The following is a 12,500-nucleotide window of genomic DNA, read 5'->3' as shown; positions in this document are numbered from 1 at the left end:
AGAGCCGCGGCCCTCGTATCACATCACCACCAGGTGATTAACACCATCTGCAGCATTCTATTCGGATAATTATTTTGTCACTCAAAAAAGGTATCCAGTGAGCGTGGCGCCGCGCGACACGTGCACTGTTGGAAACAGGGAATGACAGGGAGGGAAGCACTGATGTGAGTCCAGTGTTTGACACTCATGTGTCTATGTCACACTCCACAAGGGGATGGAAATATAAATAGTAAGCGAATGAAGACTGTCGTGTAGTCTCATTCTCATAACAACAAAATTACTAAAACCATTGAGAGGAAAAAGAAGTAAAAACGACCTTAATGGTGACACACATATCAAGAGGAATGCCCAGCCGGCGAGGTGGTAGGGGCGGCGAGCCCCGGAACCCTCGCCGTGCCCCCGCGAACACCCGCAACACTACGCCTGAAAAAAGTCGGCTGGTCTCCCACTCACTCCCGGGCCACTTACAGCGTCATCCTAAGACTGCCTCCTAGGTGAGCCTACTACAGCTTAAGCTAACTTCAGTGAGTTTATATGTCATTATTACTAAAGAAGTAACGCTGTTAAGCTCTACAGCTGCTGCGACTAGAGAAGGGCTGACTAAGTGGCCGGAGTGACGGGCGGAGACATCTCAGTGGAAAGTCACCGCCGCCTCAGGTGTGGTGACCGATGGCGTGCTGGCTTAGTGGCCGCTGGAAAATGACTGGTTTGTTTTGCTTTCGACGCGTCTTGAGGCAGTTGTTGAGCTATTCCGCGTGACTAGCCCACATGTCAAGGGGTTAGGATGGACCACCAAGTAGCAGCCTGCCAGCCATGCAGCGGGCGACACTACTGCCCGCGTCTCCTCGTGTTCTTTCTATTCTTCTTCAAGTCAAGCAAAGAAAAAAAGGAAAAGATATTAAAGCGGGGGAAAGATGTCCTCCTGGCAAAAAAATGGTTTAGATATCACCCCAAAAATATGATGAAGGAAAAGAACAGCCTAAAGGCGAGCGATCTGTGAACACGGCTCGGGCACAGGCAGGTTGCTAGACCATGCAGGGAAAGCTCGGGGCGGCAAGACCAAGACCAGGCCAACACAGGCACTCCAGACAGACAGCACAGGGCAGGCAGGAAGGCGCATGACGGAAAGACGGAAGGGACGACGGACAGGCAGGGGGAGGGAAAAAAGGTCGGTACTGTACATCCTAAGGTAAGAGGGATTAATTTACCTTAAAAAATGGAATATTGTAAACATTGTACGGCTTCCTTTTACGTCTGTTCAGGGCATCTGAGCCACCAGGCGGACTCCGTCTCTCACTGTGCTTTTTGCGGTGGTTCTTTAGGATCTAGAACCGAAGAGAAGAGTAAGAGGCACAGAGGTAAGGGCCAGGTTGGAGGGAGGGAGAGGCAGAGTCGGAGCAGAACGCTGGAGGGGAACGGGTGGTTGGTGAGCCGAATTCTAAGGTTAAGTCTCAGAAGCACAGGCCTGCCTCACACTGTCCGGCTTCTACCTCACGTCTGAACTTATCTGCCAGGGAAACAAAAATGAACGCAGCCCAAATACAACAAGCCCTGAATCAGACAGAAAGGAGCCACAGGACAGTGGGATTTTGTCTAGGCTCGCTGCACAGAGCTTGTTAATGGTCAGGCTGGGGAGGGCAAGGCGCGGCCGCCCGAGCCTGGCCGGGGACGCCAGGGGAAGAGGCCGCCGGGAATGGTGTCGGGCGAGGCGAGGCGACGCGGCCCGGCTCCTCAGGGTTGTGTGTCGCTGCTGCAACGACGACCCGCCCCACGCCACCCCTGGTACCTCCACCCCCGCCGTGGGCCTTGACTTTCTCCGCATCACAAAAAAAAAGAGCCTTTTTTGTATGAAGTGATGTAATGACATGTGATTACAGACGACTTGGGCAACACTTAGGGGCAGGAAGTCAGTTAATGTCAATTCCAGGCTGGGCACACAGAAAACGACACGCGGGTCAGAGCGGCTCAGGTCATGTGCCACCACCTGGGGAGCCTCAGCTTGGTGGCAGGTGACCGGCAGTTGTCATGACAGAAAAATGAAGCACTGTGTAGCGGACATGTTGCCAACATCCCGATGCTTGCAGTTAGCAGATAATAATTCAGTGAATCATTACAAGATATATAAAAATAGAAAGATTCGACATATTGTAAGGCAAACCAGTGGCAGTTAAGAGAAGGGTACATATGAGTCCTGTTTCACATAAGCGTTGAACAATACAAGATTGGTTGTAGAGGAGAGAAGCACGAAGCTAGCAGTGAGAGGTGCAACGCTCTCTCGCTCACAACAGACGGACGAGAGATAGATAGACAGTGAGAGACACAGAGCAATAATTACCGGGAGAAAACAAGCCAGAAACGTTACAGCCAACGTTCGTCAGTTCAGAGAAATTAATCAGTACCTTTAGAGAAGCTCATGTGGAACAAGAATCACATACGTTACAAAATGTCTACCGGTACATGATAGCTCACAGTGGACCTCTCGTGCCCCGGGCAGGACTCCCGGGCAGGAGCGGCGTCCAGCATGGCCAAATATACAAGAGAACTACTGACAAACTGAACAGTTAGAAGACATTAGAGTGGGAAAGATTGAGGAGCTTCTAAACATAGGAAAGGTGAGGGAACTACAATTTACAAGTGAGGAAATGAGAAACAGGAAAGTTGTGTCCGTGTTCTTGTAACTGAGAAATATGTACAGAAAGAAAAGAAAAAAAAGGAAAGAAAAATAAAAGAAGAGAAGGAAAAGCTGTATATACATGTAGTGATAAGACTCGATGGCAGACAGAGGAGACATGTGAGGTGTGTCCAGCTGGAAAACATCGACTTTTTGAGGAGCGTGTGTGTTGTGTCCGCGTGTAGGGTCAGGGTGTTCGGGGGTCACAGTCAGTAGGGTCAGCTAATGGAGCAGCAGCGTAGGGGGTCAACAGGAGTAGGTCTACCAGTCTATGAGGTGGCAGAGGGGATCTATTGTACTTTGTTATTCATGTACAAAGCCGACCAATGTTCAGGATAACCTCATCAACAGGTCAGGAGGGGACACAGGAGGGTGGGAGGGGGTGGTTGGACCAGGCACGAGGGTCATTAAGGTGACAACAGAACAACAACAACAGATATTTACTGCTGGGGATTGAGGCGGCGGCACTGACTGCTAAGGACCCTAGACCACCATCTGCCTCGACTCTCCCTCTAGGCAGCGAGCAGGGCACTGGGGTGACTCGTAACGTTCACTGGTGATGATTGACTGAGGGAGTAGCAATCTGTAGGGCGGGGCGTGCCTCCTCAGCTGACCAGTGGAGTGACGGAGGCAAGTTTGATTTATTTTAGTAAGGGTTCATATGCCAGTCTGCGCAGAGGAGCTGCAGTTAATTTTCCCTGTCCATGCCACGCCGAGCCTACGAGTACGGGACTAACGTGGGGCGAGTGAAGAGAGCTGGACGCAGACTGCTCTCCTGTTTACGAGTTGACACCAAAAGAGGGAACACAGTGTCATGTCATACACCAAACCATGCCAAGTGCGTCATGCCAGGTGCGTCCGGGTCGTCGGGACCCAAGCTGTCTCCGATCATCAAGATGCTCTTCATAAAGCATAAATTCTCTCACCGATGTTGATGCTGGCCACTCATGCACACGCTGGTAGTGAAGCTGATGGTACTTACAGTGTTTTTTATATCTGAAATCTAACTCTAGATAATTTATCTTCATGGTCATGAGGGGAACTGCACGTGGCTATTAAAAACGTCGCGCGGTGGCTGAACGCTCTCTTTTGATGGTGGGGAGGATCGAGCCTCACATGGGGCGCCCGCCCCTCCCGGGCTGAACCGACTGCACTCCCTCACTGTGATCGCCTGAGGGAGGCAGTCTGGTGGCGGGAAAATTTAAGGAAATTAAGGAGTTCAGAGCGCACTCACAAGTACGTTACCTATCTGCGATAAAAAGGACTGAAAAATCGCAGGCAAACACGGCCAAAACACTGTAAAAATAAAACGCCGTGAACAGGAAAACTCACGGATGAGGAAAAAACAATTATGTGCAAGTGTTCGTGGCGGCTGTCACCAGTGATGGCGGCGCCGCCTTCTCTTCTCAACCTGCCACTGCCCGGGTTTGTTTCGTGCACACTCCTCGCACTTTGGCACTGAATGGTGGAAGTTTTTGTCGGGTTTTTATCAATATATATACATACATACATACATATATATATATATATATATATATATATATATATATATATATATATATATATATATATATATATATATATATATATATATATATATATATATATATATATATATATATATATATATATATATATATATATATATATATATATATATATATATATATATATATATATATATATATATATATATATATGAACGCTTAAACAATGCAAGCAGAGTGAGGAAGGACGGAGTGGTTGTGAGCCTGGAACCAGTAGCCAGGCAGTCGTATGCGGCAAGGCTGTTGGTTGGGTCTTAGGTCTAAGGGACGAGGTTTTTACAGGATCTATGGCCAGCTAAACTACGTATCTATTGGGGCAGTGAGGAGGTCGCAGCCTTGGTGCCTTGGGGAAGGGTTTCACTGCCGCACTAGGTCAGGTCAGTGTGAGTGACCTCACCGCGGGGGTGACCACGCAGAGGGTTTAAGGAAGGGTAGTTAGGGAGTTGTTGGGGTGTTGCTTGCACTGGCACACTTGTAAACTTGGATTGCAACTAAACACAGTGTGTCCTCCGCGCAGCAAGGCTAGTAACTGGCCGGCCTTAGCGCTCATGCTATTTCTCATGGTCAAAAGGGCTTGTATTTATATATATATATATATCTGTGGCTGCTTTATCATGTACACAGGCGTGGGTCATCTAGGCAAGAGGCTATGTTCCAGCATACATATTAGCATATCTGTGAAGCTGATTGTGTCCGTGTGAATGAGAGTGTGTGAGGGCGAGAGAAAGAATAAAGAGGGGTAACACTGACGCTGCTTACATAGACCTCCTCCCACTGCGACACGTATCGGACCAGCCGGGAGAGGCGGAGGAGGCGGACCAGGGAGAGCAGCTTGGCCAGGCGGAGGATGCGTAGAGCCCGCCCCGCATGGAGGATCTGGAAACTCTCGCTGAAGTCCTGAACGAGAGCGGATAGATGCACGAAGGCGGATTAGAAGCACGTCAAGGCAGCTGAGTCATGCTGAGGTGACGCCTGAGCAATGGTGAGTGCATCCAAAAAAGTAAATGATGACTAAATATTCTGAAGTGAGCAGAGTTACATGGCAAATATGGCAAATAGATCAATAAACTGTCCAAAGATGCAATATATCAGTGCCTTACTAAAACAGTGAGATGAAGTGAACTTGTGCTGCTAAAACTTTGAGACATGAACATCCTTTCAATGGAAGTGTGACAAACTCCAGATCTTGTACAAATGTTAGTATTATAGAAAGTTTTCCCGATATAAATGAAAAAAAAAAAAAAGATATACAAATCAAGGAAACTGAAAACACCGATTTTAAACTCTGAGCAAAATTAAGGAAGAAGATAAGGAAATGAATGACTCGGAAATTAATGAAAGAAGTTAGTAAATGAATAGATAGATATACAAATGAATAAGTAAACAAATATAGAAAACAATAGTAAGAATATCTGAAGGAGGCAAGGAAGATAATGCAAACAAAAATGAAACAAACAACAGAGTCCTCGTGAAAATAGTCCTTCCAAAAACAATCATCTTAAAGTCTGTCAAAACAATCATAAAAAAAAAAAAAAAAATGTCCCCATAAACTGGTAATAATATCCATTAATAATATCTATAGAAAAAAACCCTACTCATTAAAACAGTCTTCATTAAAACAGTACACAAATAAATAATTCTCATGAAAAAAAGTTACATTCAAATTAAGAGTTCCCATTAGAAGTTAGTTCCCATAAAAAGAGACACCCATTTGAAAGAGAAAGGAAGAAATTAAATCAATAGCAAATAAAACAACTAGTAGTACAATAAACCCTTAAAATTAACCAAAGGGACAGGAGGCGGCGTGGCGGCGGCATGGCATGGTGAGGAGGAGGAGGAGAGGGACGGCGACCAGGAAACCACCTTCACCGCCTCCTTCACCGCCACCACCACACAGCCACCCTCGAGGGACACCTGCTCCTCTCAGATGGGTCCTTTACCTACCCGGCTGTGGCTCCAGTATTCCTAAAGGGCTAGTGTTTGAGGAGCTGAGAGCTGGGGCATCTAAGGTTAGTCTGGTAAACTCAGGCAGGGGAAGGGAGGGATGGGGAGTTAGTATTGTTAACTTAGGGTGGGTGAGTGAGTGTATGGGGGTTATCACTGTCAATTCATTGTGTTAGACTGCATTCCGCTTCCCCATAGGTGAGGCCACAGCGGGCATACAAGCTGGGCAGGAGGAGCAGATAGAGGAGGAGGAGGAGGAGGAGGAGGAGGAGGAGGTGAAAGAAGACAAGAATGGAAGGCTGGACGTGGTCTCATGAAGCTCATCTTATTTCGTGACTAATATTATACAGCTTATGATGGCGCGCTTAGCAGTGAGCACAAACATGGCCATAAAGGCCTTGAGAACTTAACACGTGGGTCATAGCGACAGCCTTCTTCACTGCAGGATGGGGAGGGTGGAAAGTGGTGTGGAGGAAGACGGAGAAACTGAGAGAACCGAGGGAAGAGGTTCTGGAAAAATGATAAAGGAACACTATAGGAGGAGGACCTGGGAAGGCGGTTTAGAACAGGTGGGTGTGGGTGTTCAGAACGCCACGCCCATCTGCGCAGCTCAGTACAAAAAGTCCTGAAATCCGTGCAGATCAAGTATCATGCTCCACCTACAGCTACAAAACAGGTGACTCTTTGTCCATGACTTTCTCCTTCCTCAATCAATAAACACGCTCCTTCATGCTGCCTGACGGGCCACGGAGCCTCGGAGCAGCCACAAGTCAGGCACAGGCCGGCACGCGTGGCGCCAAGCGGTAATGTGAAGGCACTCAATGAATCAATCGCGCAACACAGCGAGTTTTGCAAGAACACCTACAGCCCCGACTCGAGGAAATGTGGGATGAGAGCGCATGTGTTTCATTGAAGGTGTTGCTGAGTTATGAAGGTGAGGAGCAATTTAATTTAGGGTAAGTGAGGTCAGGTTTAGGAGTTCTCGTGTGTTGCTGCGTCTATAAAAGTGAGGAACAACTACGTAACTTAGGGTGTATGTGTGTATGTATCAAAGTGAGGTATGGTCATATTTCTGTGTGACTGTAAGGATTTGGAAAGGATATGTGTTGCGTGAGAGTTGTAGAGTATATGAGGTGAGGAATATCGTAGGTGGGACTTAAGGCATGTGTAGTTATGCGGCACAATGAGAATGTAATGCTGACTGAAGAAGTGGGAGAAGTATTGAAGGTGTGGAGATGTAGGAAGGGGTCAGATGTCTTGTGTATACTGAGGGGCTCTCGTCTGGATGTGCGGGAGGAGGAAAGCGCGCTGCAGTTTAGTAATCATACCTGCTGATGTGAACACCTGGACTACACCTTCCTCCTCATAGCACGTGACTTGTACTTCTCTCATTATTGTTCAGAGACGACTGACTGAGGCAAGGAGGAAATTTGTAATGCTGATAAACGGTGCAGGGACTGTGGCAGGTGGGAGGTGGGAGTGTGTAATTCACCTCAGTCGCCTGATGGTCACCCAGCCAGTCTTCCCCATTACGGAGCGAGCTCAGAGCTCATAGACCGATCTTCGGGTAGGACTGAGACCACATCACACACAACACACACCGGGAAAGCGAGGCCACAACCCCTCGAGTTACATCCCGTACCCATTTACTGCTAGGTGAACAGGGGCCACACATTAAGAGGCTTGCCCATTTGCCTCGCCGCTTTCCGGGACTCGAACCCGGGCCTCTCGATTGTGTGTGTGTGTGTGTGTGTGTGTGTGTGTGTGTGTGTGTGTGTGTGTGTGTGTGTGTGTGTGTGTGTGTGTGTGTGTGTTTGGCGACGGTTCTTCTACATCCTCGTAAACTCCTGCCACATGGAATGACATGCACAAGACAGGCAGGCGCCAACTATCTTTTCTCCTCTCATATCTTAGTCCCATCATGCCGGAAGCTGGGAACTCATGGACACTAGATGAAAAAGAGAACAGAAGCCACAACAGTGTTAAATGGGCAGTGCGTCATGCGTCAACAGGGATGCAGGGTGCAACGCGGCTAATCATCTTCCTAGGATCGAAAGCACACGCAAGGCTGACTGTGGGTGGATACCTCTTTGTCGCGGTACTGCAGAGAGAAACGAGAGAAAACAGTGTATTAGAGTAATGGGTACGCACAGCAGGGTGGAAGGAACATCTACTGTATAATACCAGCGTGGACACACACAAGGAAATGCCTGTTGAAGTAGTCTAGGTCAGCTTAACCTAAACCTAATGACATCTTTAACCCACTCATCACTTCTGCAGACATAAGGAGCATGTCATGAGCGGTGCACTGGCGGACCTCAGTCGGTGTCTCCCAGTGCCCCATGCCAAGGCCAAGGTTTCTCACTTGTCCGATGCTAGTAAAGAACGGTGGAGACGATACGCCGATTTGAGAAAAGGATAAGAAACGGTCACGCTCAATGCTACGCGTATCCAAAGGTGGGACGAAGAGGGCGCTGGCCGGAACAGAGTCGTCACGGTTTGAAGTTCCCTGAGACTGTGACACGCAACACGAAAAATTGAAGTGACAGGTGCGAGGCGTGAACGATCAAGGGACACTGAACAAATATTACCGACGTCGATGAAATACTTGGTGAATCTTTCCCAGCAGCAAGAAAACGGTTTCCCGCTCTTAGTGTGTTGCCATCTTAAATTCCTCCTTAAACTCTAAACCACAAGTGCAAATTACAAATCAGAAGAAGACATACTTGCAAATGCTCAGAAAAAAAAGTATCTTTCAGTTCATCCCCTCATTTTTTTTTTCAAAACATCACTTTGTATGAAATAACAACTTTACTACCTAACATCATATACCTTTACTCATTCTCATCACTCTCCGGACCTCACATCTTTACCTAAGGCACCTCGTAGCAACACACTGTCTCTGTAATGCTTAGTAGTGAGTGTTTCAATGGGCGAAGCATTGTCGAGAGCACATGTGAGCAAGGTAGTAGAGAGAAAGAGGACAGGAATGAGCGCAGGTAGATTGATTATAGGGAGACAGAGGCACGTGGGATGAAGTTGATGACTGAAGGTACAGGAGTTTGAGGACAGAAGAAGTAGAAGACGTGCACTACAAAATATTTATAAGATCGAAGAGATATGAGAGGGTGTCCAGAAGAAAGTTTGTTGACTGAAATGAAAAGATAGATGTAAATGGAGCGTAAGAAGAAAATTTGAGAGTTGAAGGACAGAAGAAAAGCTTTGGAGGTGAAATGATGAGACGAAGAATAAAGCAAGTGCATGAGAATCAACCGAATTAGAAGACGGAATAGGAACAAATAAAAAGGAAAGAAATGGGAAAGCGGAAGATTAAAGATACCGAGAATTAATGTGAGAAAAAAACAAGGGAACCAGAAAACCAGAAAAACCAGAAACCAGAAAAAGAAGTGAGGGAGTGGTGAGGCGCGTGGATGGGCGGGGTTGGGCGGAGCTGGGTGGTGTTTCCTCACGCGGCGGGTCACCCTGAGGCGCTGTGCCACTGGGGTGAGGCGACAGGTAGTGATTAATAAGGAGCTGCGCTAATCAAGCCGTCGTCCCGCTCTATTAGTCACCGTCTGGGTCTCCGGGCGGTCGAGAAGGCAACGGTTCAACGACAGTAAGGATAGAGAACAGTGAATGGAGGGCAGAAGTGACAGGGGACAGTGCGTGGGAGGTAGTCGACAGGGAGTAGTGAATTGGTAACAGGGATGACAGGGGACAGTGAGTAGGTGACAGAGAGAAGAGAGGAGAGTGAACGTAAGATATGGGTGATAAGGAACGACTAGTAGGTGGACGATAGGAATAGTAAATAGGGGATACAAGTGACAGGCGTAAAGAGAAAGGATTACAGAAGCCAATGTATAGGAAAGGAGTGACAGGGGCTGCGCATGAAAAAAGGCTCGACAAGGGATAGTGAACAAGACAGGTATTAGTGAACAGGGTGCAAGGTGACAGAGGTGGCAGGGAGCAATGGATAGGTAAGGGAACGAACACTTAAGAACGAAGACGGAATGACTATAAATAAAGTGACAACAATGAGGAAAGGAGGAGGAGGAGGAGGAGGAGGAGGAGGAGGAGGAGGAGAAGAAAGAGAAAGAAGAGGAGGAGGAGGAGGAGGAGGAGGAGGAGGAGGAGGAGAAGGAGGAGGAGGAGGATGAGGAGGAGGAGGAGGAGGAGGAGGAGGAGGATGAGGAGGAGGAGAAGGAGGAGAGGGCATGTCTTATTCTTTTACTAACATCTTCAATCCAACGCGATAAAGTGACACGCGGAAAACAAAAAGAAACGCAAAAAAGTTTTAAAGTGGCGCCCAAAACAACAACAATAACAGCAACAATAACAACACCAACAGTAGCAACAACAACAACACCAACAACAACAACAACAAAAAGTGGTCAAAACACAGTAATACAGTTTAACCAATTTACTTCGATAAAACGCGGAGAGAAATAAAATGAAACAGCAAATCAATGGAAGAGATTGATTTGACTGAGGAACGTCATGCATTCACCATCTCCTTGTCTATCGCTCCAGCTCGGCGCCGTCGGGTCTGGCACTCCCTGTAAGACCGGCGAGGCGAGGACGAGACAAGGACGAAGCGAGGACAGGATGACGATGTAGCGAGGACGGGGTTGAGACGGGATGAGGATGGGGGTGGGGGCGAAGAAAGGACGATGGGAGTATGGGATAAGTGCAGAGCGAGGATGGGGAGAGCATTGGGCTGAGATGAAGCGAGGACGGAGCTGGGATAAGATGAGGATGGAGTGGGGACGAAGGACGAGGGAAGAACGAGGCGAGAACAGGGCAAGAATGAAACGCGAATGAGACGAGGATTAGGCGGATACGATGCGAGGACGAGGGAAACACTGGACGAGGACGGAAAGATAGAGACGTCTCGCTATGTTTGTTTAATTTCCTCATGCAGTGACGACTCTGAGACAGCCCCTCCTGACGCCGCGGTGATGAGGTGCTACACTCCGGCACAAACTCAACCCGTGCACACTGATGCTTTACGACTCGCTGGCTATCTTTACTTTTACTGAGTCAGACATGCAGACAGACATACGTAAGACCACGCAATACACATACTCTAAAGGAAATATGCACACACACACACACACACACACACACACACACACTCTCTCTCTCTCTCTCGCTCTGTCACCCACACATCACTACTCCATTTCTATCAGTACCTGCGCCTACAAAAAATCCACTGAGCACAAGATCCATGCATGACCAACTCTCGACTGAATGACAAGGACACGGACGGACGACTATTGGATGACATGTATCAACACGTGAAGTAAACATCGATAAGGGAACTCCCGGCGAGATAAGGAAGGCAGCTCAACGAGGCCTCCGTGGTTACCTGGTTGAAGATGAGGAAGATATAGTCGAGTGGCACCGAGGAGATGAGGTCGAGGAAGAACCAAGTCTTTAGATAATGCTTGGCGATTAGCTTGGGGTCGAGAATGACTTGTTCGGAATTATCTTGTTGCATGATACCTGGGGAGAGATTGGTGTGGTTAATCAAGGGAACGACAGGTGAGGTATTCAAAAAGTTACCTGAGGAGAAATTGATGTTAAGTGACTATGTAGTAAGTGTATGTGATTGAATTTAAAGTGCATGTTTTTGGCCTGTGAATTATGCGAGTATATTGATGCGTATGTATGTATGTGTGCACTGGATGGTTATACAGAGACACAGACACACACACCTACATATATAGACTGTCAAGGGAAGAGGACATTGAGTAATTAAAATGCATTCTGGTTCCCACCTCGTGTGTGTGTGTGTGTGTGTGTGTGTGTGTGTGTGTGTGTGTGTGTGTGTGTGTGTGTGTGTGTCCCCTAATCCTGCTGTTATCAATATACATAGCCCTGCTGTTATCAATATACATAGCTCTCTCTCTCTCTCTCTCTCTCTCTCTCTCTCTCTCTCTCTCTCTCTCTCTCTCGTTTCACATACACACCATAAAAAAAACCACATTTTCCACAACTTTCCTTCCGTGCGTCCCTCCCCCACAACCACCCACCTCCATCCCTCTCCCCACAACCTCCCACTCTTCCGCCCTTCCACCACCGACACTCTTACATTCTCCACACACAAGTCACATAAGGGGGCGGGAAAACACATCTAACTTTTACACAATTCGTTCACATTACCTTATGCATAAAAATCACAAAGACAAATATACTTTTCTCATCCCCCTAATGACAAAATGAAATGGAGGAAAGAAAAAAAAAAACGAATAGACGTCAGATTTAATAAACCGAATACGGACACACGTAAACACGACACTTGGGGGAAAAAAAGATGAGAAAGAGAGGAATAACAG

At 47.4% G+C, this 12,500-nt stretch overlaps 1 protein-coding gene across 1 annotated transcript in view; it reads right to left on the bottom strand.

Moving 5' to 3' along the window:
- The window catches only part of LOC123506097 (potassium/sodium hyperpolarization-activated cyclic nucleotide-gated channel 3-like), a 927,743-nt gene that overhangs the window by 38,443 nt on the left and 876,800 nt on the right, over positions 1-12,500 (bottom strand). Inside the window, exons 5-8 of the mRNA XM_045257964.1 lie at positions 11,531-11,667; positions 8,249-8,263; positions 4,978-5,115; positions 1,209-1,325 (exon numbers count right to left, since the gene is read on the bottom strand). Coding sequence (XP_045113899.1) covers positions 1,209-1,325; positions 4,978-5,115; positions 8,249-8,263; positions 11,531-11,667 — 407 coding nt within the window. The remainder of the gene's footprint in view (positions 1-1,208; positions 1,326-4,977; positions 5,116-8,248; positions 8,264-11,530; positions 11,668-12,500) is intronic.

This window comes from Portunus trituberculatus, chromosome 19 (genome assembly GCF_017591435.1).
Source record: "Portunus trituberculatus isolate SZX2019 chromosome 19, ASM1759143v1, whole genome shotgun sequence".
Taxonomy (NCBI): Eukaryota; Metazoa; Arthropoda; class Malacostraca; order Decapoda; family Portunidae; genus Portunus; species Portunus trituberculatus.
The sequence above is the reverse complement of the archived record's forward strand: the minus strand, read 5'-3'. Positions and strand labels throughout refer to the sequence as shown.